Source organism: Muscardinus avellanarius (genome assembly GCF_963383645.1).
Source record: "Muscardinus avellanarius genome assembly, chromosome: 14".
NCBI classification, from domain to species: Eukaryota; Metazoa; Chordata; class Mammalia; order Rodentia; family Gliridae; genus Muscardinus; species Muscardinus avellanarius.
Genome location: NC_137800.1, coordinates 71,439,290 through 71,460,616, shown reverse-complemented (window position 1 = coordinate 71,460,616; position 21,327 = coordinate 71,439,290). Strand labels below are relative to the sequence as shown.

General features: G+C 39.0%; 1 protein-coding gene across 1 annotated transcript in view; it reads left to right on the top strand.

Annotated features, from left to right (window-relative positions):
- Positions 1 to 21,327, top strand: part of RANBP9 (RAN binding protein 9) — a gene marked incomplete at both ends in the record, with an annotated part of 80,933 nt that overhangs the window by 4,228 nt on the left and 55,378 nt on the right. Inside the window, one exon of the mRNA XM_080710548.1 lies at positions 13,635 to 13,746. Coding sequence (XP_080566674.1) covers positions 13,635 to 13,746 — 112 coding nt within the window. The remainder of the gene's footprint in view (positions 1 to 13,634; positions 13,747 to 21,327) is intronic.

Below are 21,327 nucleotides of genomic sequence, written 5' to 3'. Positions count from 1 at the left end.
ACTAACGCTATCTAGACAAGTACATTACTTTCGAAATGGGTTGAGTAGGTATGCTAAGTCCCTCCTGCTAAAGCCCTCGTCATTAATCTTTAACACTCCTCAAATAACAATTTTGTATTTTTGTACTTTTTTTTGTGGCACTGGGGATGGAACCCAGGGGGGATTCTGCCTTCAAGATACTTCCCCAGTCCTATTTTTTTAAATTCTTATTTTGAAACAGGGTCCCACTGAGTTGCAAAGGACCTCACATAGTAGTAGCAGAGGCTGTCCTTGAACCTCAGTCTTCCTCCTGTCTCAGCCTCCCAAATGCTGGGATTACAAGCGTGTGCCACCACACTTGGTGGATTTTTGTACTTTTTAAGGTTGGATGAGCAAATATTTAAACAATACTTGTTTGCCTATAAGTACAAACGTCTGTTATGAACTATAGGAGTAATATCAAATGTTCCTTAAAGAATTTAAAAACTAAACTGAGGCTTTCCCAGGGATCCCATATCCAGAATTTTAGGAAATTAGCCTTAAAAATGCCAGTTGGGTAGCTACTCAGGATGCTGAGGTAGGAGGACTGCAAGTTCAAGGCCAGTCTGAACAACTTAGAACCTGTCTCAAAAATAAAAAGTTAAAAAAAGGGCTAGAGATGTAGCTCAGAGTTTAAAGCACCCTTGAGTTTAACCCCCCCAAAAACCCATTGGTAACTGTAAGAATCAAATCAGTCTAATCATACTTAGAGAAAAGCAGACATAATGACAATTGATTGAACAGTTGCTGTAGGGCAGATAATTCTTCTGGGCAGTTTATATGTGTGTTTTCCTTACAGTTTATTCATTTATTCAACAGGGTTTTAGGGAATGTCACTTTGTCCTTGGCACTCAGAGGTGAATAATATACATACTGTCTTTGAATTCATAGACCTCAGTGAACCTGGATTATTAAGGGAAGTGTTAAACTACTGTGGAAAGCAGAAGGGGAATCTAACAGGAGGGGATGCAGATGGGTTAGGAACAGCTTCTTGGGGTCAGTCTTTTTTTGTGTGTGTGGTAATGGGATCGACCCCAAGGCATTCTACCTCTGAGCTATATATTCTTAGCCCTATTTTATTTCTTATTTTTTGAGACATGGTCACACTAAGTTGTAGAGGAACTCATTAAGTTTCTAAACCTGTGATCTTCAGGCTCCCAAGCACGGGGATTAAAGCGTGTGCCACCCCACCTGGCTCAGTGGTCAGTTTTAAAAGACTAGTAGGGCTTGGTACAGTGGTGTAGGCATATAATCCCAGGGACTGGATTCACAAGGCTGAGGCAGGGGAATTGCAAGCTAGAGGCCAGCCTTGGCAACTTTGGGAGACCCTGTCTCAAATAAAAAAGTCTGGAGATGTAGTTCAGTGGTAGAGTGCCCCTTGGTTCTATTTCCTAGTATTGCAAAAAAAAAAAAAAGGTATAGGGGAAGAGAGGGAGGGGGCTGGGCGAAGGAATAGCAGCAGTTTAGAGGGAGAATTTTTGCATATATTGGATCTACAAGTCGCTTTGGTTGTTGGAATTTAGTGTGTGACAAGGAATAGCTGGGAAAAGATTGTGAGGGGCCTAACCGGGCATGGTGGCGCACGCTTGTAATCCCAGTGCTTAGGAGGCTGAGACAAGAGGATCACACAGGTTCAAAGCCAGCCTTAGCTACTTAGTGAGGCTCTCAGCAACTTAGTGAGACTGTTTTCAAATAAAGTATAAAATAGGTCTGTGAGTGTAGCTCAGAGGTAGAAAAGTCCCCGGGATCCACCCCCAGAACCACCAAAAAAAAAAAAAAAAAAAAGATTGTGAGGGGCCTAGTAGAATATATAATTGAGCTTAGATCTTAGGTAGGAGATGGAAATTATCTTAAATAGGAAGTGACTGGCTCAGACTTTCATTTTTGTCAGATTGCACAACTGACTGAAAGATAGACTCAAGGAGTTTAAGAAAGGAAATAGCAAACTCATTTAGAAAACGGTTGCATTACGCCATGTTAGACACTAGGATTGTAACTTGGCCAGTTGTAGGAGCGGAGGAGAGCAGACATAGTCATGAGCTGGATTAAGGTAGTATAGAGAGGCTAGGAGAAATAGTGGAGAGAAAAATGGAAGGATGATGTTTGGGTTTGTAGCTCTCTTAGGTTCTGGAAGGGAACCATGAATCAAATAGCTATTTCAAAAAAGTATTATATTACATATCTTTGGAGATAAGAACAGGAATCTTAACTCTGAATTCTGGGATTTGTCTTCATGAAAACCAGAAAGAGCCAGGGAAACAAGCCTTACAGAAAGAATAGAATAGGTCTCTAGAAAGGGGTCTCAGCATTGATCTCAACAGCTGCAATTCATGACTTTTCACTCTACCTAAGCTGAAGTGACTCAGCTACAGTTGCATGTTTCTGCTTTTCTTCTCTTTTCCCTACTGACTTATACTTTCCTTCTTATTTTAAATTCCTAGGAGACTTATCAGATTGTCCTAGCTAATTGCCATCATTCTCAGTGGGGCAGAGCTTATTATAGGCTATGGTACGAATTAGTGGCCTTCACATTAGGTGCTAACCTGTGTTGAACCAGCAGGTGTATAGGAGAAAGTTATAAAATACAGATTATCCTCTTTGCACAAGAAGAATCTGGGCACTAAAACGTCAATAGGGACAGTGTGTGAGGCACAGTCTCTTAGGAAGGGATGTCAGTTCCTGTAATTCATCTGGAGTGGGGAAGAGAGGTCTAGGTCATATGACTGACTTAGAGGTCACCTGTAGATGGTAGTTGAAACTCAGGAGTATATTCCAGAGTCTGTGGAGTAACAAAAACAGTGGGCCAAATGTGGAACCCCGGGACAACAGCACCACTCAAAGGCTAGATAGAACGCAAAAAGAAATAGTGGATTGTAGTAGGGTGTGGTGTAGACACTTGTAAGCCCTGTCTGTACTTGGGAGGCTGAGAAAGGAGGATCGCAGGTTCAAGGCCAGCCTCAGCAACTTGTGAGGCCCTCTGCAATTTAGGAAGACCTTGTTTCAAAATAATAAAATAATACTGGGTGTGGTGGGGCACACTTGTAATCCCAGCGCTTGGGAGGCTGAGACAGAAGGATTTCACTGGTTCAAAGCCAGCCTCAGATACTTAGTGAGGCTCTTTGCAACTCTGTTTCCAAATAAAGTATAGGTCTGGGAGTATAGCCTGGAGGTAGAAAACCCCTGGGTTCTACCCCCAGTACCACACACACACAATAATAATAAATAATAATAATAATAATAATAATAATAATAAATAGTATTAATAATAATAAAAAATAGGGCTGGGGGTAGAATGCCCCTGGGTTCAATTTCCAGTACTCCCTCCACCCCCACCCCACAAAAGTAGTGGAATAGTACTTGAATGGCTAAGACTCTGTTTCAGAATAAAGAATAAAATAGAGCTGGGGGTATCGCTTAGAGGTAGAATGTCCTTGGGGTTCAATCTCTGGTACCGCTCCCTACACACACACACACACACACACACACACACACACACAGTGGAGAGGTACTTGAATGGCAAGGAGAGTGTGATGTTGTCATGGAAGCTGAGCAAGGGAGGATCAGAAACGAGGAGGTGACCTTTAGTGTCCAGAGCAGCAGATGGGTTTAGTGGGATAGGCTTAGGCAGTTTTCCACTGGATTTGATTTGGAAATCAGATCCTTGTGAGGTCGGGAGAGCAGTTTGAACTGAGTGATGTGGCGAACACTAGCTTTAGTGGCTTAAACAGGAGAGACCAAGAGAGGATGGTCAGCATAGATTGCTCTGGAGGACTGTGGTGAAGGAAGCGATGAGGCGGTACTTGGAGGGTGGAGGTTAGGGCTAGGCTCCTCTCCCCCTCATCCTTTAGTGGCTCATAGAGGAGCTGCGTTTTAGCTGGGGCTCTATGTCAGTATATAAGATGTAAACCCCGTGTAATCAAAGTTACCCTTAAAATCCCTTTGGAAAAAACTTAGAGACAGTTGATCATTTCTAAGTCAGTCTTGTTTTAACTTGCCTCTCTGGGAAAAACTGATATGACATAAGCTAAAGGAGAATATGATATTAGTCCAAGGCTTGGTGTTCTGGTAAAATGTATATACTTTTTTTTTTTGTGGTACTGGGGCTCCTGGAAGCCCTTCTACTCCGGGCTACACTCCCAGATCTATTTTTTTAGTTTAGAAACAGGGTTTCTTAAGCCAGCAAGGCTGGCTTTGAACCTGCGCGATCCTCCTATCTCTGCCTCCCAAGCGCAAGGATTACAAGCGTGCACCACCATGCCCGGCTATGTATATACATTTTAACATACTTTAACAAATAAAATAAATATTAGCAGTACTTGGCTTTTTTTTTTTGTTACCTAACATTTTTTTGGGGGGGGGGTCTGGGGATGGAACTCAGGCATTTGACCTCCAACCTACACCCCCTGCCCAATTTTTTATTCTTTAATTTGAAACGGTCTCACTGAGCTGTGAAGGGCCTCGCTAAGTAGCTGAGGCTGTCCACGAACCAAATCCTCTGGTCTGAGCCTCCTGAATGCTGGGATTACAAGCGTGCGCCACCACACCTGGCTCTTAACATTTAAAAGAAGTTCATTGTATTCCTCATCAACTCTAGTATATCTTTAACAGTGATTTATAACAGAGGCCTTGAATTTTGTGAAAGGAGTATGTACTTTTGGGACATTATACTCTTATAGATGAAAGAGAAATTAGGAAGAGGATGAAAATACAAGAACCAGGGTTTGGAGAGAGGAATGTGTTTTTAGAGCAGGGGATGGTTAGTTTTATGGAGGAGAGTACATTCTGGTCCCCTGATAATAGTGGGAGAGGTAAAGACTTGTGTGGACACAGGCCACATTGTATAGCAGAGTGGAGAGTTGAATATTACCAAACTTAATTCCTTCCATTTTCTTGATAAAATGGGCTCACTGAATTTGAGTGGAGGACTTGAAGCGAATGACGAAAATGTGGACTAGCCATCGAGAGAATTGGGGAAGAAGCTGCCTGAAGATTTCTGAAAATACTATGGATAACACCAGGGGAGCCAGGTGACACCATTTGTCCAGCAGAGGTCAACTGTCCAATGCAAGAGTAGGGCAGGTGGATCACGATGGTGGTGAAAGAGTTTTTTTTGGTTGGGATGCTAGAAGGATAGGCATTGGAGGGAGAGCAAGGGCATTTGGGAGCTTTTAAAGCAATTCCCACATAGCCTGTCCTGGGAGAGGAAAAAGGAGGACAGTCACAAAGATTGAGGGAATTGGGGCTCCTTTGATGTTAAAGAGTAGACGCAGTCTTCAGGAAGGGTTGAGAATTAGGAGGGTTATGTCCTAGAAGAAGATACAGGCATTTCTGCGGTTACTCCATAAGTGCATTGCTGGGAAAACCATGTTTTCCACACAATTGTGTGCTAAAAGTATTAGGATTTATGTGAAAAAATAGGACCAGGCAATCTCTTAAAGCGGATGGATGTTTGTAACTTAACTGGAGTACACACAAGTTACAGTCCTGATAAGCCATAAGCCTTTAAATTTCTACTGGCATTTGGGCATTTGTGCCTGTGTCACTGGTGATTCCCTCCAGCCATAGACCCTGGTCCTTGGGACTCCTTCCTTCAAATATAGTGCTTGATCGCTGTTTTAATTGAAATGAAAATTGAATTCAGGGATTAGCCTTTTAACTTTTTTTTAAATTAAAAAAATTCTTTTGGTAATACTGGGTATTGAAGTCAGGGGCATTCTACCTCTGAACTATGTCCCCAGCCTTATTTTATTTTTTTTAATTTGGAAAAAAGGTCTCACTAAGTTGTGGAGGGCCTCACAAGTTGCTGAGGCTGGCTGCAAACTCGCAATCCTCCTGTCTCAGCTTCCTAAGTACTAGGATTACAAGCATATGCCGCCACACTTAGCAGATACATACATACTTTTTTCTTACCATACTAGGGCTTGAACCCAGGGGCATTCTGCCTCTGACTACACCCTAACCCTATTTTATTTCCTTTATTTTTGAAGCAGGGTCTCACTAAGTTGTGGAGGGCCTCACTAAGTAACTGAGAATAGGTGCGAACCTGTATTCCTACTCTCTCAGCTTTTTGGGTTTCTTTTTGTGGTGCTGGGGATTGAACTCAGGGCCTTGAGTATGTGAGGTAAGCACTCTATCACTCAGCCACATCCCCATGCGTGTGACTGTAGTAGTAGTATTCATGATCACTAAAAAGGATGCAACCCAGATATAAGTTATTGGTAAATGGATAAACTGGGATACATTAATATAATGGGATCTTGTCAGTGATAAAAGGGAATGAGCTATCAAATTATGCAAAGATGTGTCTGGATCTTAAATGCACATTTCTAAGTATCCAGTCTAAAAAGGCTAGGTTAAAAAAATCAAAAGGCTCTGATTTCAATTGTATGGCATTCTGAGAAAGGCAAAACTATGGAGACAGTAAAAAGAAGAGTGGTTGTCAAGGGTCTGGGTTGGGGGAGGGCCAAGTAGACAAAACACAGGGGATATGTTTTGTGTGGTGAAAATAATCTGTGTGATAACTGTAATTGTGGATGTTTGAAAATATATCTGTATCAAACCCGTAGAACTTCCTAGCACAGAGCGAACCGTGACACACACACACACACACACACACACACACACACACACACACATATATATATATTATGAATTTTTTAAAAAAATCATATAAGAGAGGGTAAAAGCCCAGGGTAGAATGCAGAATGTAATAAAGTAATCTGACTGTATTACACATGTATGAGACTCCCTCAGGGAAGGGGGGAAGGTGCTAATTCAGTGTTTAGCCTCTTTGACCCTAAGTAATTTTGGAAATTAGTGGAGTCTAAAACTCAAAGGAAAACAGACCACACAAGGAATGAACTCTGCTTGATAAAGGCATATTCATGGCAGTCAGTGACACCCCAGGAATAGTGAGCACTCGTACCCAGGTCTTGAGTTCTACTACCACTTCTCACTAAAAGAAAGCAGGACTCCTGGAGAAATGGCATTTCGTAGGATTGGGTGAAGAAATATAAGAGATGAGCCTTTATAACACTTAGTTCCAAAAGCATTAAAAAAATAAAAAGTGTACAAGTCAGGAGAGTCAAGCGGAAAAGCTCTCAAGCTCTCAGTCAAAGCTGGGATGATTTGAGCAACAAAAATGACCCAAAGTCTTAAGTTCAATATAGATGAGATACATGAATGCCTACTGATATATATATATATATATATATATATATATATATATATATATGGAAATAACTTAGCACCTTTCAATCTGTACTGCTTGAATTATGCCTAGATGGCTTAGGGTCCTGACAAGTTAGCAGTTGCTAGAGCACTATAGGTGTGCACTTCATAAGAATTCCAGCTCTTTTTGCTGAAAGCCTTGATTTGCTTCGAAGTTTTTCTTTTTAATTCATTAATGTACTGGGAAAAGTTATGAATCAGATGGCTTCTTTATTATAAACCATTCCCATATTTACCAAGTTTAGGTGAGTTAATTTGTATTTGAGACATGTTGCAACAGATCTTATTATAGTTTAATATTTCTGAGGTGTAAACAGTTTCAGGTGATGTCAGAATCCAGAGTTTGGCTCCAGGAAAGAATGAGAGAAAGAATGAGCGTAGATGTCAGGGATGATAAAGAGATCTAGAAATTAAAAAGCAGAAAAAGTTGGGTGTGGTGGTGTGAGCCTGTAATCCCAGAATTTGAGAGGCTGAGACAGGAGGAGCACAGGTTGAGGCCAGCCACAGCAACTTAGTGAAACCCTCAGCAACTTAGGGAAACCCTGTTTAAAAAAAAAAAAAGAAAAGTCGGGAGGCATAATTGGAAATAGAATGTTCCTGTGTTCAAGCCCTAGTACCAATAAAAAAATAAATGAATAAGAAGTTAAGTAAATCGAGAATAACCACAAATAAGTGTCGAATAGGAGAGATACATATTGCTATGATAGCATGTAAGAATGAGGTTAGAAGTCAGAGAGGTTAGAAAAAGACTATTTGAGGGAAGGACAGCTTGAGCTAAGATCTAAAGGATGAAGAGAGCTGGATATGGTAGTACACACCTGTAAATTCCAGTACTTGGGAGACTGAAACAGGAGGATTGTCGGTTTGTGGACAGCCTCAGCAACTTGGCAAGGCCATCTGCAACTTAGTGAGACTCAATTTCAAAATAAAAAGCTAAAATAGGTCTGGGGATGTAGCTCAGAGTTAGAGCGCCCCTGAGTTAACCCCCCCCCCCCCACACACACACACTAAAAGTACCGGAGGACTGACTGGGTAAGGATGGGCGGATATTCCCGTTACAGGGATAGCATGTGCAGATTGGCTGGTCAGTTTGAAGAACTGAACTGGGCTGCAGAGGCTGGGGCAGAAAAGAGGTAGAAATTGCAAGGAGAAGGTGAGGTTAAACCAAGATTTCCAGGAAGTACATGTTTTAACTAGGCCAAAGAGTAGGCACTGGACATGGTGTTTTATGGGCATGATGTTGTATGCCGGTAATGCCAGTATTTGGGAGGCTGAGACAGGAAGATTGCAGGTTTGAGGCCAGCCTCAGCAACTTCGTAACAACTTAGACCTTGTTTCAAAATAAGAATCAGTAGGGCTAGAATTCTAACTCTGAGGTAGAATGCCCCTGAGTTTACTCCCCAGTTCCCAGAACAAAAAGAGGAGCTTTGGAAGGCGGTTCAGTTGTATTGAGGGATGGTGATGCAAACAAGGACAGCTGATTTATATTCCTAAAAAGGCGCTGGCTGGCTGCATGTTGGAGAAAGGATGGGAATGGGGCTGGGAGGGCTTCATTCAAACTTTTTCTATTTCAGCTAAATAGAATCAACAGATTGAATAAGAAGAGCTAACCATGTAAGCCTTAGAGTAATGCATTTATTTTTTTCTAGAGCCATGTAGAAAACACAACATTGAGAACTTTGTGGTTATAAAAGTTTAAGCTTTTGTAGTATTTGTGTGTGTGTGTGGGGGGGGGTACTGGGGATTGAATCTGGAAACACTCTACTGCTGAACCACATCCCCAGCCCTATTTTTTTTCTCTTTGAAACAAGGTCTTGCTAGACGAGTCTCACTACTTGCTGAGGCTGGCCTTGAACATGAGATTCTCCTATCTCAGTCTTCTAAGTACTAGGATTATAGGCCTGCACTACCATGCCCAGTGGTTTGGTTGTTTTTAACCAAAGAATTTAAAGCAATTAGCTTCTAACTGTTGAGCATTCTTAGAAGTAGGCCCTGCTCTTCCAATATTACTAGTTTTATCCAAGAAGTAATATGAACCTTTTTTTTCCTTTTTCTTTTTGATGGTACTGGTGTTCCTGGAAACCCTTCTACCTCCGGGCTACACTCCCAGGCTTATTTTTTTTTATATATATATACTTTTTTATTTGGAAACAGGGTCTCTCAAGCCAGCAAGGCTGGCTTTAAACCTGTGTGATCTTCCTGTCTCCGCCTCCCAAGCGTGGGGATTACAAGCATGCACCACCATGGCCCACTGAATCTTTTAATTTTACATCTAAACTTTTTCTTCTGTCATTTAAGTTCTATTTAAAAACTGAAACATCCTTTTAATTTTCACATTTAGAAAACTTTTTTTGGTATTGGGGCTTGCACTCCTGGCTGGGCATTCTACCTCTGAGCTGTATCCCCAGCCCTGTTTATCATCTTATTTTGAAATAGGGTCTCACTAAGTTACAAAGGGCCTCACTAAGTAGCTCAGGGTGTCTGTGAACCTTTGATCCTCCTGTTTTAGCCTCCCAAGTACTGAGATTACAAGCATTCATCACCATGCCTGGTTCTATAGAACTTTTCTATTTCCATTTGAGTAAAGCATAATAAAAATGAAGGATCCTGAGCCTGGTGTGGCTCTCAGCAACTTAGTGAGACCCTGTTTCCAAATAAAATATAAAAAAGGTCTGGGAGTATAGCCAGGAGCTAGAAAGCCTCTGAGTTCCACCCCCAGTACCACCAAAAAAAAAAAAAAGGATCCTTGAAGACTTGATTGTGTAGAACTTGATAGTTACTTTTGCATAATGAAAAAATGTATGGGAATTAAATTTCATGCATAGATTTAATGCACAATTGCACAATTCTATCAAATTGGAGCAAGCTATATAATTTCTAAAAATTTTTTCATTTTAAAAAATAAGATTAAATATACTTATTTCACAGATGGTGAATGAGAAAATTTCATACAAAATTTTCTAACACAGCGGAGCACAGTGGCAAATGCCTATAAACCTAGTACTTGAGAGGCTCAGACAGGAGGATCACAGATTGGAGGCTAGCCTGAACTGCATAGGGAGATTCTGTTTCAAAATAAAAAATGAAAAGTGTTGAGGGTATACTTCAGTGGTATAGAAAGCCCCTGTGTTCAATCCCCATACTGAAGTAAAAAGGGGTGGGCACAACACTTTGAGAGGTTGTTTGCTCTCTCAAGTAATTTGGTTTCTCTTTTGTCATAGAAGTAGCAAGGAGATAGGGATAAATGTGATAACCTGGTGTAACCAAATCCTTCATGTAGCTTCAGTATTTGCATTGAGTCAGGCTTCTTAAATTTAAATCTCAGTGTAAATCCTGGTTTGGAATTCTCACTCAGCAGTGTGACCTAGGGTGAGTGTCTTCCCTCATTGTGAAATGAGGAAACTAAGTGGTACCTGCTTCATGAATGTAGGACTCTTGGGGCAGTGCCTTTCACATAGTATTAAGTATATGTTAACTCTTATTTTATTAGGTGTGTCTTGAGAGTGTTTGGTCACTGCCCTAAAAACAGAAACCATCACCACCACACACAAAAAAGCAATCCAAACTATTAATATAGTTTGGTTGATTTAGGGCTCCAGTTAGTCTATTGATTCAAGGATTTCTTTAGATTTATTTTTGAACTGTCTAATTCTTAAATGTGCATTTAGCTGGCATAACTTTTTCCCAGGTTACCTAATTATTTGAACACGTTTTTACTAAAAAATTTGTTTTTATCAAACTTATTAAATGTCTTTTAATTAAAAAGTGAGTATGTGCAATATTAAGCTGTTCTTTTTTCCTACTTTTAAACCTACATGTGCTTAAACAGCTGCGCACCCAGGGATGGGGCTGGAGGTGCTTCTGTATTGCTCTTCCATTTTTGTCTTCCTAGCCAACTTTATTGATTCCCTTTAGTAACTCAGCTGAGAATTTATTTCTGCCCATAGCAAAAGTTCTTATAATAGAACAGAGTGGCTGAATTCATTCAGTTGCTTTTTAAAATTTTTTTTTTTTTTTTTTTTTTTTTTTTTTTGCGGTACTGGGGTTGGAACCCAGGGACATTCTTCCACTGAGCTATACCCCCAGCCCTATGTTTTAGTCTTGATTTTTTTTTTTTTTGAAACAGGGTCTCACTGAGTTATGAAGGGCCTCGCTAAGTAGCTGAGACTGTCCGGGAACCAACCGTGGTTATCCGGTCTCCACCTCCCGAATGCTAGGATTACAAGCGTGCCCCACCATGCTCTACTCATTCACTTGCTTTTGACCTATGTAAGCATGTACTAATTTGGATTGCAAGTGTAAACCTAACTGTTTAATGATATGTTATTCATTGGTAATTTGGTTAAGTGAATGGTAAGGAAAGATATCTCATTTGTGTGTGATGATTATATCTTATGATATAATTTTTTTTTCTGGTGCTGGGAGTTGAACCCAGGGGCATTCTACCTCCAAGCTTCACCTCTGGCCTTATTTTATTTTTTATTTTGAAACAGGATCTAACTAAGTTGTGGAGGACCTCATTAAGTTCCTGAGACTGGCCATGAACCTGCAATCCTTCTGTCCCAGCCTCCCAAGTACTGGAATTACAAGAGTGTGGCATAGTTTCACGTGTGATGTAGCACGTGTTTCTAATCCCAGTACTTGAGAGGCTGAGACAGGAAGATCTCAGGTTCATGGCCAGCCTCTGCAGTGTGAGGCCCTCCACAATGTAGCGAGACCCTGTTTCAAAATAAAAAAAATAAACAGGGCTAGTTGTGTAGCTCAGAGGTAGAATGCCCCTGGTCCAATATTCAGTAAAACACACACACACACACACACACACACACACACACACACACACACACTATTTATTTATTTATTTATTTATTTATTTATTTATTGCGGGTCTGGGGATAGAACCCAGGAGCATTTGACCTCTGGGCTACATCCCCTGCCCAATTTTTTGTGTTTTTTATTTTGAAACCGGGTCTCACTTGAGTTGCAGAAGGGCGTCACTAAATAGCTGAGGCTGTCCCAGAACCACGATACTCTGGTCTCAGCCTCCTCAATGCTAGGATTATAAGTGTGCCCCACCATGCCTGGCCACAGTATTTAATTTTTAAAAAATGATGGCATGTTTGAGAATTCTTCTGTCCAGGAAGATAATTTTATAGTATGATTGAGAGATTAATGGCAAGTTTGTATTGAATGAAGCATTATCTAACTAGAACATCTGAATAATATATTGTTTTTCCTGTAATACTTTTGAGAATTATGGAAATTTGTGTAAGAATCTTTGAATACTTTGTGACATGCTACCTCAACTGTTTTTATTCTGCTGTTTTATGCACATGATAGTTTTCAAGAGAATTTGTATCTTGGGCAACTTGGTAGGTGTGGTGATTGTGAGTAAAAGAAAGCTGGGATTAGAATTGAGGGATGGCTACTTTAAAACTTTAAAAGCCATTATCTAACAAATTTTATCAAGTGTGAACAGTGTCATGATATCATTTTCTTAAAAAAAACATACAGATTCGTGTGTGTGTGTGTGTGTGTGTGTGTGTGTGTGTGTGTGTGTCTGGGGATGGAATTTAGTGGCATTTGACCTCCGAGCTACTCACTCTGCCCTATTTTTTATTCTTTATTTTGAAACAGGTTCTCACTGAGTTGCAAAGGGTGTCACTAAGTAGCTGAGGCTGTCTGTGAACCATGATCCTCCTGTCTCAGCCTCCTGAATGCTGGGATTACAAGTGTGTGCTACCACGGCCGGCTCAAAATTATAGATTCTTACAGTAAGAAATCAGTTTTTTCTATTCAGTCTAGTTGTGTAAAATTTCACTAAAATTATGATAAAGATTCTTCTGGTTTAAAAGCAAGTCAGTTTGCAAATGAGTGTGTAAGAATTCGAGAAATTATAAGCAAATTTAGATTGGGTAAAATTAAGATCTTTTTCTGTGTTCTTCAAGCCTAGCCTTTTTTTCTCATAAAAATATAGTCAATTTTTAGGGAGGCAGGGAATTCTTAAGTTTGAGGCCAGCCTCAGCAACTTAGTGTGACCTATCTCAAAATAAAAAGTAAAATGGGCTGGGGATGGAGCTCAGTAGTGAAGTGACCCTGGTTTCCATCCCCAGTATTGTGTGTGTGGTCTGCCTTAAAATACTTCATTCCGTTTTCATGAAGGGCTACTAGGTTCAATGAATTCTGATAAAACTAGTAATGTGAAGAGTTCTGTGGCTAACTTGGGCTGTTTTGCACATTGGATTTATTGTGATAAGTGTTTCATTAAATCTAATTATTTGAACTGATGGGAATAGAAATTAAATACCGTTCCATAAGCCTTATTTGTTTGTTAATTGTATAAGATTTTCATTTGAATATCTCATTTTTTCCCCCTGTTTTACATGCAGGTCATGGTAAAACCCCAAAAGATGCAGCATCAGTTCGAGCCACGCATCCAATACCAGCAGCCTGTGGGATTTATTATTTTGAAGTAAAAATTGTCAGTAAGGGAAGAGATGGGTAAGTGTAAGTTTTGGTAGGAATAGTCATTTGTTATTCTTGGGTAGTTATTTTTGTTTAGATTTATAATGTTGATGTAATTGGAAAATTGAATCTTGAAAACTCTGTTATTTGGAAAAGTGAAATCTGAATATTCCAGCATAGCAGATTGAATTTGTTTCTTAAATACTAAGCTTGAGTTAGTGATTTTAGCTGAGTGTTTTTGAAAAGTTTATTATTACAAAGGAGAGTTCAGATGAAAGAGTAATGATGACTGATTTTCTAACTTTTCTTACAATGCCTATCTTGAGAAATATATTGAGAAGTAAGTCCTCTAAAAGCTAGCTAACCAAAGCCAGTAGGTGATTTGTAGGTATTTTACAGAGTTTGGGTCTTACTTTGTTTGTGTGCTCTTCATTAGAAAAGATTCCCAGGGACTAGGGTGTGACTTAGAAGTTTCCAAATGAAGGGTGGACATATAGCTCTCAGAGAGAGCATATATATAGGGCTCTGTATTCAATCCCCCAGCACTGGGGGGAAAAAGCTTCAAAATAGAGAACTTCCTGGTAGAGCCTCAAACCAACTTTTATTATCATTGCTTTCGAACTTGGGTTGATGTGTGGTGTGTGTATATGTACATCGGAATTGCTTATGGAATTATAAAAAATATTTGGGCCTTACCTTAAAATTTTCTTTTCCTTTTTTTTTTTGGTGGTACTGGGGGTAGAGCCCAGGGGCTTTTCTACCTCTGGCTATACTCCCAGACCCATTTTATACTTTATTTGGAAACAGGGTCTCACTAAGTTGCTGAGAGCCTCACTAAGTAGTTGAGGCTGGCTTTGAACCTGTGTGATCCGATCCTCCTGTCTCAGTCTCCCACGCACTGGGATTACAAGTGTGCGCCACCACGCCCAGCTTACCTTAAAATTTTCTAAGTCAGAATTTTCAGAAGTAGAGCTTTAAACAAAATAGGCATTTTGAGAATGCTCCATAGAAATTTTGGTGCATATCCCTGGTAAAAAATAGAATCACTGGATCTATCCTATACTGCTTTTTGTTGTTTTGTTGTTGTGATGCTGGGAACTGAACCCAGAGGCAGTCTATCTCCGAGGTATACCTCCAGCCCAATTTCTTATTTTTTATTTTGAAACAGGATCTCACTAAGTTGTGGAGGGCTTCACCATGTAAATGAGGCTGGCTGGGAACCTGCAATTCTCCTGTCTCAGCCTCCCAAGTACTGGGATAACAAGCCTGGCTTATCCTATACTACTTTTTAAAAACCTTATTGAGGTCCTTTAAAGCAATGGTAGGGTCTTTTGTCCAGCTTTCAAGATAAAGATTTGGGGCTTTTTGGGAACCTGACCTGTATCTGAAGTCAGTCATTGAATCCCTTTTATTAATCTTCCCCAAATAATAAGTAATAAGAATAAAGTAATAATAGGTAATTATACAAAATAAGTGTGTCCAAGCCAGGAATGGTTGCATGCTTGTAATCCCAGCATTCAAGGGGCTGAGACAGGAGGATTACTGTTCCTGATAGCCTCAGCTATTCAGTGAGACCCTGTTTCAAAATAAGGAATAAAAAATAGGGCTGGGCATATAGCTTGGAGGTAGAATGCCCCTGGGTTTCATCCCCAGTACCGCCAAAAAAAAGTTTAGCCAATAGATTACTTTATTTGCTGAATATTTTCAGTGTTAGCAGTATGAAAATTAGAAAGTTAAACCTTGGAATACAATGGCGGCTTCTTATTTAACTTCCTAAGTTTTTCCACGATGATCAAGTCAAAGTTAAAATCAGAGGGTGTAAAAGGTTCATGGTTGTAACCATTTCTAACTTTTTTTTTCTCTCAAGAAGTATTTATTGGTAGGTGCTATCAAAAAGATGATTTGGACACAGGTTGTGCCCATAAGGAGCTTATAGTGTAGTAGGTGAAAAAGAACACATGTGAGATACATAGAGCTGTTTCAGTAAGATGAATTAAGTAAGACCCTTTCTATCTCTACAGCTGCATACTCAGTAAGCCAGTTCTTTTTTTTTTTTTTTTTTTTTTTTTGGTACTGGGAATTCTGTGGTACTTGGGCATTCTACCTCCGAGCTACACCCCCAACACTATTTTTTATTCCTTATTTTGAAATAGGGTCTCACTGAGTTGCAAAGGACTTCACTAAGTAGTAGCTGAGGTTGTCAACGAACCATGATCCTCCTGTTTCAGTCTCCCAAATGCTGGAATTACAGGCGTGTGCCACCACACCCGGCCAATTCTTTATACTTCAAATTAAATAATTAATTCCATAATGTTGGTGTTGCTATCGATAATTCATAGGTTCTCTTTACCTTTCATTCTACTTAGGGTATCTTTGCATGATCTTGACCTTATATTTTTGTGTCTGCAAATATTTTTGTAACTCTCCAATCTCTGGTATTCCTGTGAGCTCCAGACGGATACATCTACCCATATGTTTGCACTCAAGTGTCTCACAGGCATTTAAATTTAGTTTCTTTAAAATCTTTTTCTTAGCCAGGCATGGTGGCGTACGCTTGTAATCCCAGCACTTGGGAGGCAGCCTCAGGTACTTAGTGAGTCTCTCAGCAACTTAGTGAGACCCTGTTTCCCCACCACCAAAAAAAAAAAAAGGTTGGGGGGTGTAGCTCAGAGGTAGAGACCCCTTCCCAGGACAAAAAAAAAAAAATTATATATATATATACACACACACACACACACTATATATATATATATATATATATATATATATATATATATATATATACATATATATATATAGTGTGTGTGTGTATGTATGTATATAAAATAAATAAAATCTTTTTCTTAAAACCAATTAGTTAGTGTTTTCACTGTGGGTAAAAACTTGAGAATTTCCTTTCTAAACTTTTTCTGATCGTCTCTACTGCTTTTTCTTAGTCTGGTCTTGGTAATTTATCTCCTGAGTAGCTGAGGTGGTTGGTTAATTGCTTCCCATTTGCACCCTTTTCATAACTGCTGCCAGTGTTCTTTGTAACACAAAATTAAATTGTCTCTGTTCCCTTTTTGAGATAATTTGGAATATCTTGCTTTGATGCTAAAATCTGAAACTTCTTAGCAGGGTCTTTACTGATATAACTTGTTGCTATGTAATTTTTGTTTTATCTCTTTGTAGCCAGGATCCCTCAGTCTTCCTTTTATTTAAAAAATTAGGTATATTTTACATGGAGTAAAATTTATCTCTTTTAGTGTACAGTTCAGTGGGCTTTTACAAATATGAATAGTCACGTAACCACTACCACAATCAATATATAGAATAGTTCCATCACTCCTAAAATTCCTTTTTACTCCTTTGTAGACAACCCTTACATATCATTGTCTCTGACAACCACTGATTTGTTTTCTCTTTTTATTCTTTTTCCATTTCTAGAATGGTACATAAATGGAGTTGTATAATATGTAGCCTTTTAAGTCTGGCATTTTTAATTTAGCATAAGGCATTTGAGATTCATCCCTGTTGTTGTATATATTTGTAGAACAGTCCTTTTTACTGCTGGTTGTATTGCCTTGCAGTTGAAGGACAATATATGGCAATTACAAGTATAGCTACTGTCAACGTCTGTGTACGTGTTTTTGTGTAAACATGCATTTACTTTTCACTTAGGTGAAATGGAACTAGGAGTAAGATTACCAAATCGTAGTTAAACTTTTTAATTTTATAAGGAATTGACGTTGTTTTTCAAAGTACAGTTTGTGTTTCCACTGGCATTGTATGAGAATTCTTGTTGCTCTGCTTCCTCTGCAGCACTTGTTATTGTCAGTTCTTTTGTTTGTTCCAGCTCTTTTAATAGATTGCTAGTGATTTCTTGTGGTTTTACTATATATTTCCCTAGTGAATAGTGATGTTGGAGACTAATTCTTCATTGCCTTTCCCCAGAAGGTACTACTCCATTCTGATGGCACACGCTGGCTCCTTTCTCTAGTTTTCTCTGTGTGCCTTTCCTTCCCACTCAGGTTCACCTTGTTTTCCTCTCTTCCTCTTTGCCAAGCTGACAAATCGGTTTTCAGTTCTTAGTTTAGGGGTACCTTTTTTGAGCACTTTATCATTCCCAAAATTACATTGTGCCTTTTCTATGCCTCTTTTATATTTTGGGCAGACTAATTATGATATTTACACTGTTTTAATTGTCTCTTGGTATATGGCCCTGTATATTGAAGGGTAAGGATTATGCTACATTTCTATAACTCCAGAACTTAATATATAGCTAGCATTTAAAAGAATTAATGAGGTGATGAGGAACGATATCTTTTATATATTCTTGAGAAAACTTAAAATTTCTTTGGTCAAATTTCCTTTATATCTCTGGTAAATTTGTTGGACAGAGTTCTAGACCTGACCCAATGAGTTTGGAAGGGAAGAACAATCATTTATGAGGAACTCATTGCTAATTTTTGCCCAGTAATGTCTTTCTGGTGATGTATTGAACCATATCAAATGATAAATTATTTCCAAGCCGGGCGTGGTGGCACACGCTTGTAATCCCAGCATTCGCGGGAGGCTGAGACCAGAGGATCGTGGTTTGCGGACAGCCTCAGCTACTTAGTGAGGCCCTCTGCAACTCAGTGAGACCTGGTTTCAGAATAAAGAATAAAAAATAGGACAGGGGGTGTAGCTCGGAGGTTGAATGCCCCTGGGTTCCATCCCCAGACCTGCAAAAAAAAAAAAAAAAAAAAAAAAAATCCAAATGTTCAAATGTTCTAACATTTTTATAAAGAATAGAGCAAGAAAAGCAATTGTTAATTACCTTTTGTTTGGAATGATGTATGCTTATCTGAGAGTTTATTTTACTTAATTTTAAAATAGACTTTTCACACAGTGTGTTTATCCAAGAGTAGGACAGATTAATAGGTATTTGAATCAAAGATCTTAGTTTTAAATTTTTAGAAACATTATCTGTCATTGACAAGTCTTTTCCATGAAATGGCAAGAGTATGAATTGCCTTTCAGTACAGTGAAAGAAACAAAAAGAACTGGCACTAATGGGTTATGTGCTTAAGAAGGCTTAGTTTATCTAGATAATATCACATATCATTTCTAGATATGTTGTGGAAAATTAGGAATGACTGTGATGATTATTGCTTATATTTATTTTTTGCCTAGAAAGTAAGGCTTGAAGTAAGTTGTTTTATTGGTTGAAAGAAAGAATATATTTCATTTTCTTCTTGGATTTTCATTTCGACTGGACATAATTTTTATGTCTATTCAACAAAATAAGCTTAATTTAGTATGACAGAATAGCCTATCAAAAATTTGTGGTTAATTTAAAAATACGTTTCTAATACATTTTATAACAAAAAGTTAAATTGCCTTTTCTACATGGCTTTTTTTAAGGATATATCTTTAAAGGATGATTATTTTGTAACTATGCAATATATTTTTTAAAAAAATATTTATTTATTATTCTGTTATTGGGTTTTGAGGGAGGGATTTTACCTCTGAGCCATTTCCCTAACTCTTTTTACTTCTTTAAAACTTTGAACAGGACCTCATTAAGTTTGCTGAGACTGGCCTAGAACTTGTGATCCTCCTGTGTAAGCCTCCCAAGAACTTCGGATTACTGCTATGTGCCACCAATGCCCACCCAACAAATACTTATTGAACACATTGCATTGTCAGCAGCTGAGTCAGCGTAAGAAGGAGCGTTTTATTTATATCTGTTATTTAGGATGTGAATAAAATGTCAGAACCTGGCATTTAGTAGAAATGCATTGACTGATAGCAAATTTAGTACTTGGAAGGTATAGAGTATGGAGAAGGGAACAGACATATGCAAACGACTCTAGATTAAGAGATTATAATTTGGGTATGACTACAATGCAGTAAAAATATGTTTGGGGAAAAAAGTTGGGGGCATGGTGGTGCACACCTGTAATCCTATAACTTGGAAGGCTGAGACAGGAGGATTACAAATTCAAGACCAGCCTCAGCAACTTAGACTCTCAGCAACCCAGTGACCATTTCAAAACAAAGAATAAAAAGAGCTAGAGGTGTAGCTCAGATGTAAAATACTGCTGATTGAATTCCCAGTACCAGAAAGGTGTGTGTGTGGGGGGGGCACATCATATACTAAATGCTTTAAAGGTGGAGACCACATATGAGAGAACTGAGAAGGAAACAGATTTATAAAGGAAGTAATATTTGATAGCCTTATAAAATAAGAATTTGGGGGGCTTTGTTGTGGAAAAATATTCCCAACTGTGATAAATAGTTTCGTGGGGAGAGTGAGACTGTATGGCCTTTGGCAGAAGTACATAGCTCAGTGTTGTGGGGGAATTATAATGAAGAGTTTATGAAAGTGGACTTAAATATTAGTGAGCGTCAATAATAGTTCTAAGGTAGAATGCTCTATAGGTAGTAGGGAGCCTTCTGCCTTTTGAGAAGGAAATAATAGAACCTCTGTGTTAAACAAAATCCTGAGTGGGTATTGGGGAAAGGATGCAGCACGTGAGACCAGTGTGCAAGGTGGCTGGAGAGAGTAGATGCTAGAGGTAGTAGATAGGGTTTGAGGCAGATGCTTAAGGATAGATTGTGATAGAGATTCAAAACAAAGTTGGGCTGGGGGACTTTGCCCAGAGTAGAGCACTTGCTTAGCATGTATGAGGCCCTGTGCCACAACAAACCAAATGACATAGGAGGAGATTTTGTCAGGTATCTGTTATGTGCCAGATACTATGCTGAGAATTTAGAATTAACAAGGATTGAGACAGAGCTGTAAGCATGGCTGAAACAGGGTCCATATCCTCTAGAAGTTGTAGGTAAGGGAATTGAATGTGTAAATAATGAAATCTAGTATATGATATATAGTAAGAAACATATAAACAGACAAGAGAAGAAGTATAGGAGAAGTGACTGTTGGAAGATGGGGTGGTGATCAGGAAAGGCTTCATAGAAAGCTTACATAAAGTTACAGAAGAGGACTAGTTACCTAATCTCTGCAATAATAACTGCATTCCTGTGTCAGTTAATGAGTGGGATATGTTCTGAGAAGGGTAGTTAGGTGATTTGTCATTGTATGAATATCACTGAGTACTTGAGTACTTGTGCGTCACTTGGCAATACATGCCATGTGTGTTGTCTGACCAACACATTGTTATGGGGTGCTTGGACTGTAGGACATTCAGTCCTACATAGCTTGATTAGGAAGTAGGAATCACTGTGGTAGCTGATGATAAGGTTTAGGATGACTCCCAGGTTTCTGGCTTAGATGATTTGATGGATGGTGATTTGACTAAACAAAATAGAAAATATTGGGGAGAAGTGGGTCTCTAAAGTTAGAGATGATGAGAACAGTGTTTGAGCTGTTGTAAGACATCCATATGATTAATAATGAGACTGAACTAAAAATAAATGAGATTTAGGAAAGAGAAGAGTTGAAGATTGATTTGGAACCATTAGAATGTAAGTTGTTGAAGTCACGCTGAACAATTGGCAGAATCACCCAAGTATGTAGTATAAAAAAAATAGGTCTGGGGTGGACACTTGAAGCTCCACATTAAAGGAGAATTTTAGCTAAAGATTCTGAAAAGGAATAGTGGGAGAGTTAGAAGATAGGCCAAGGAG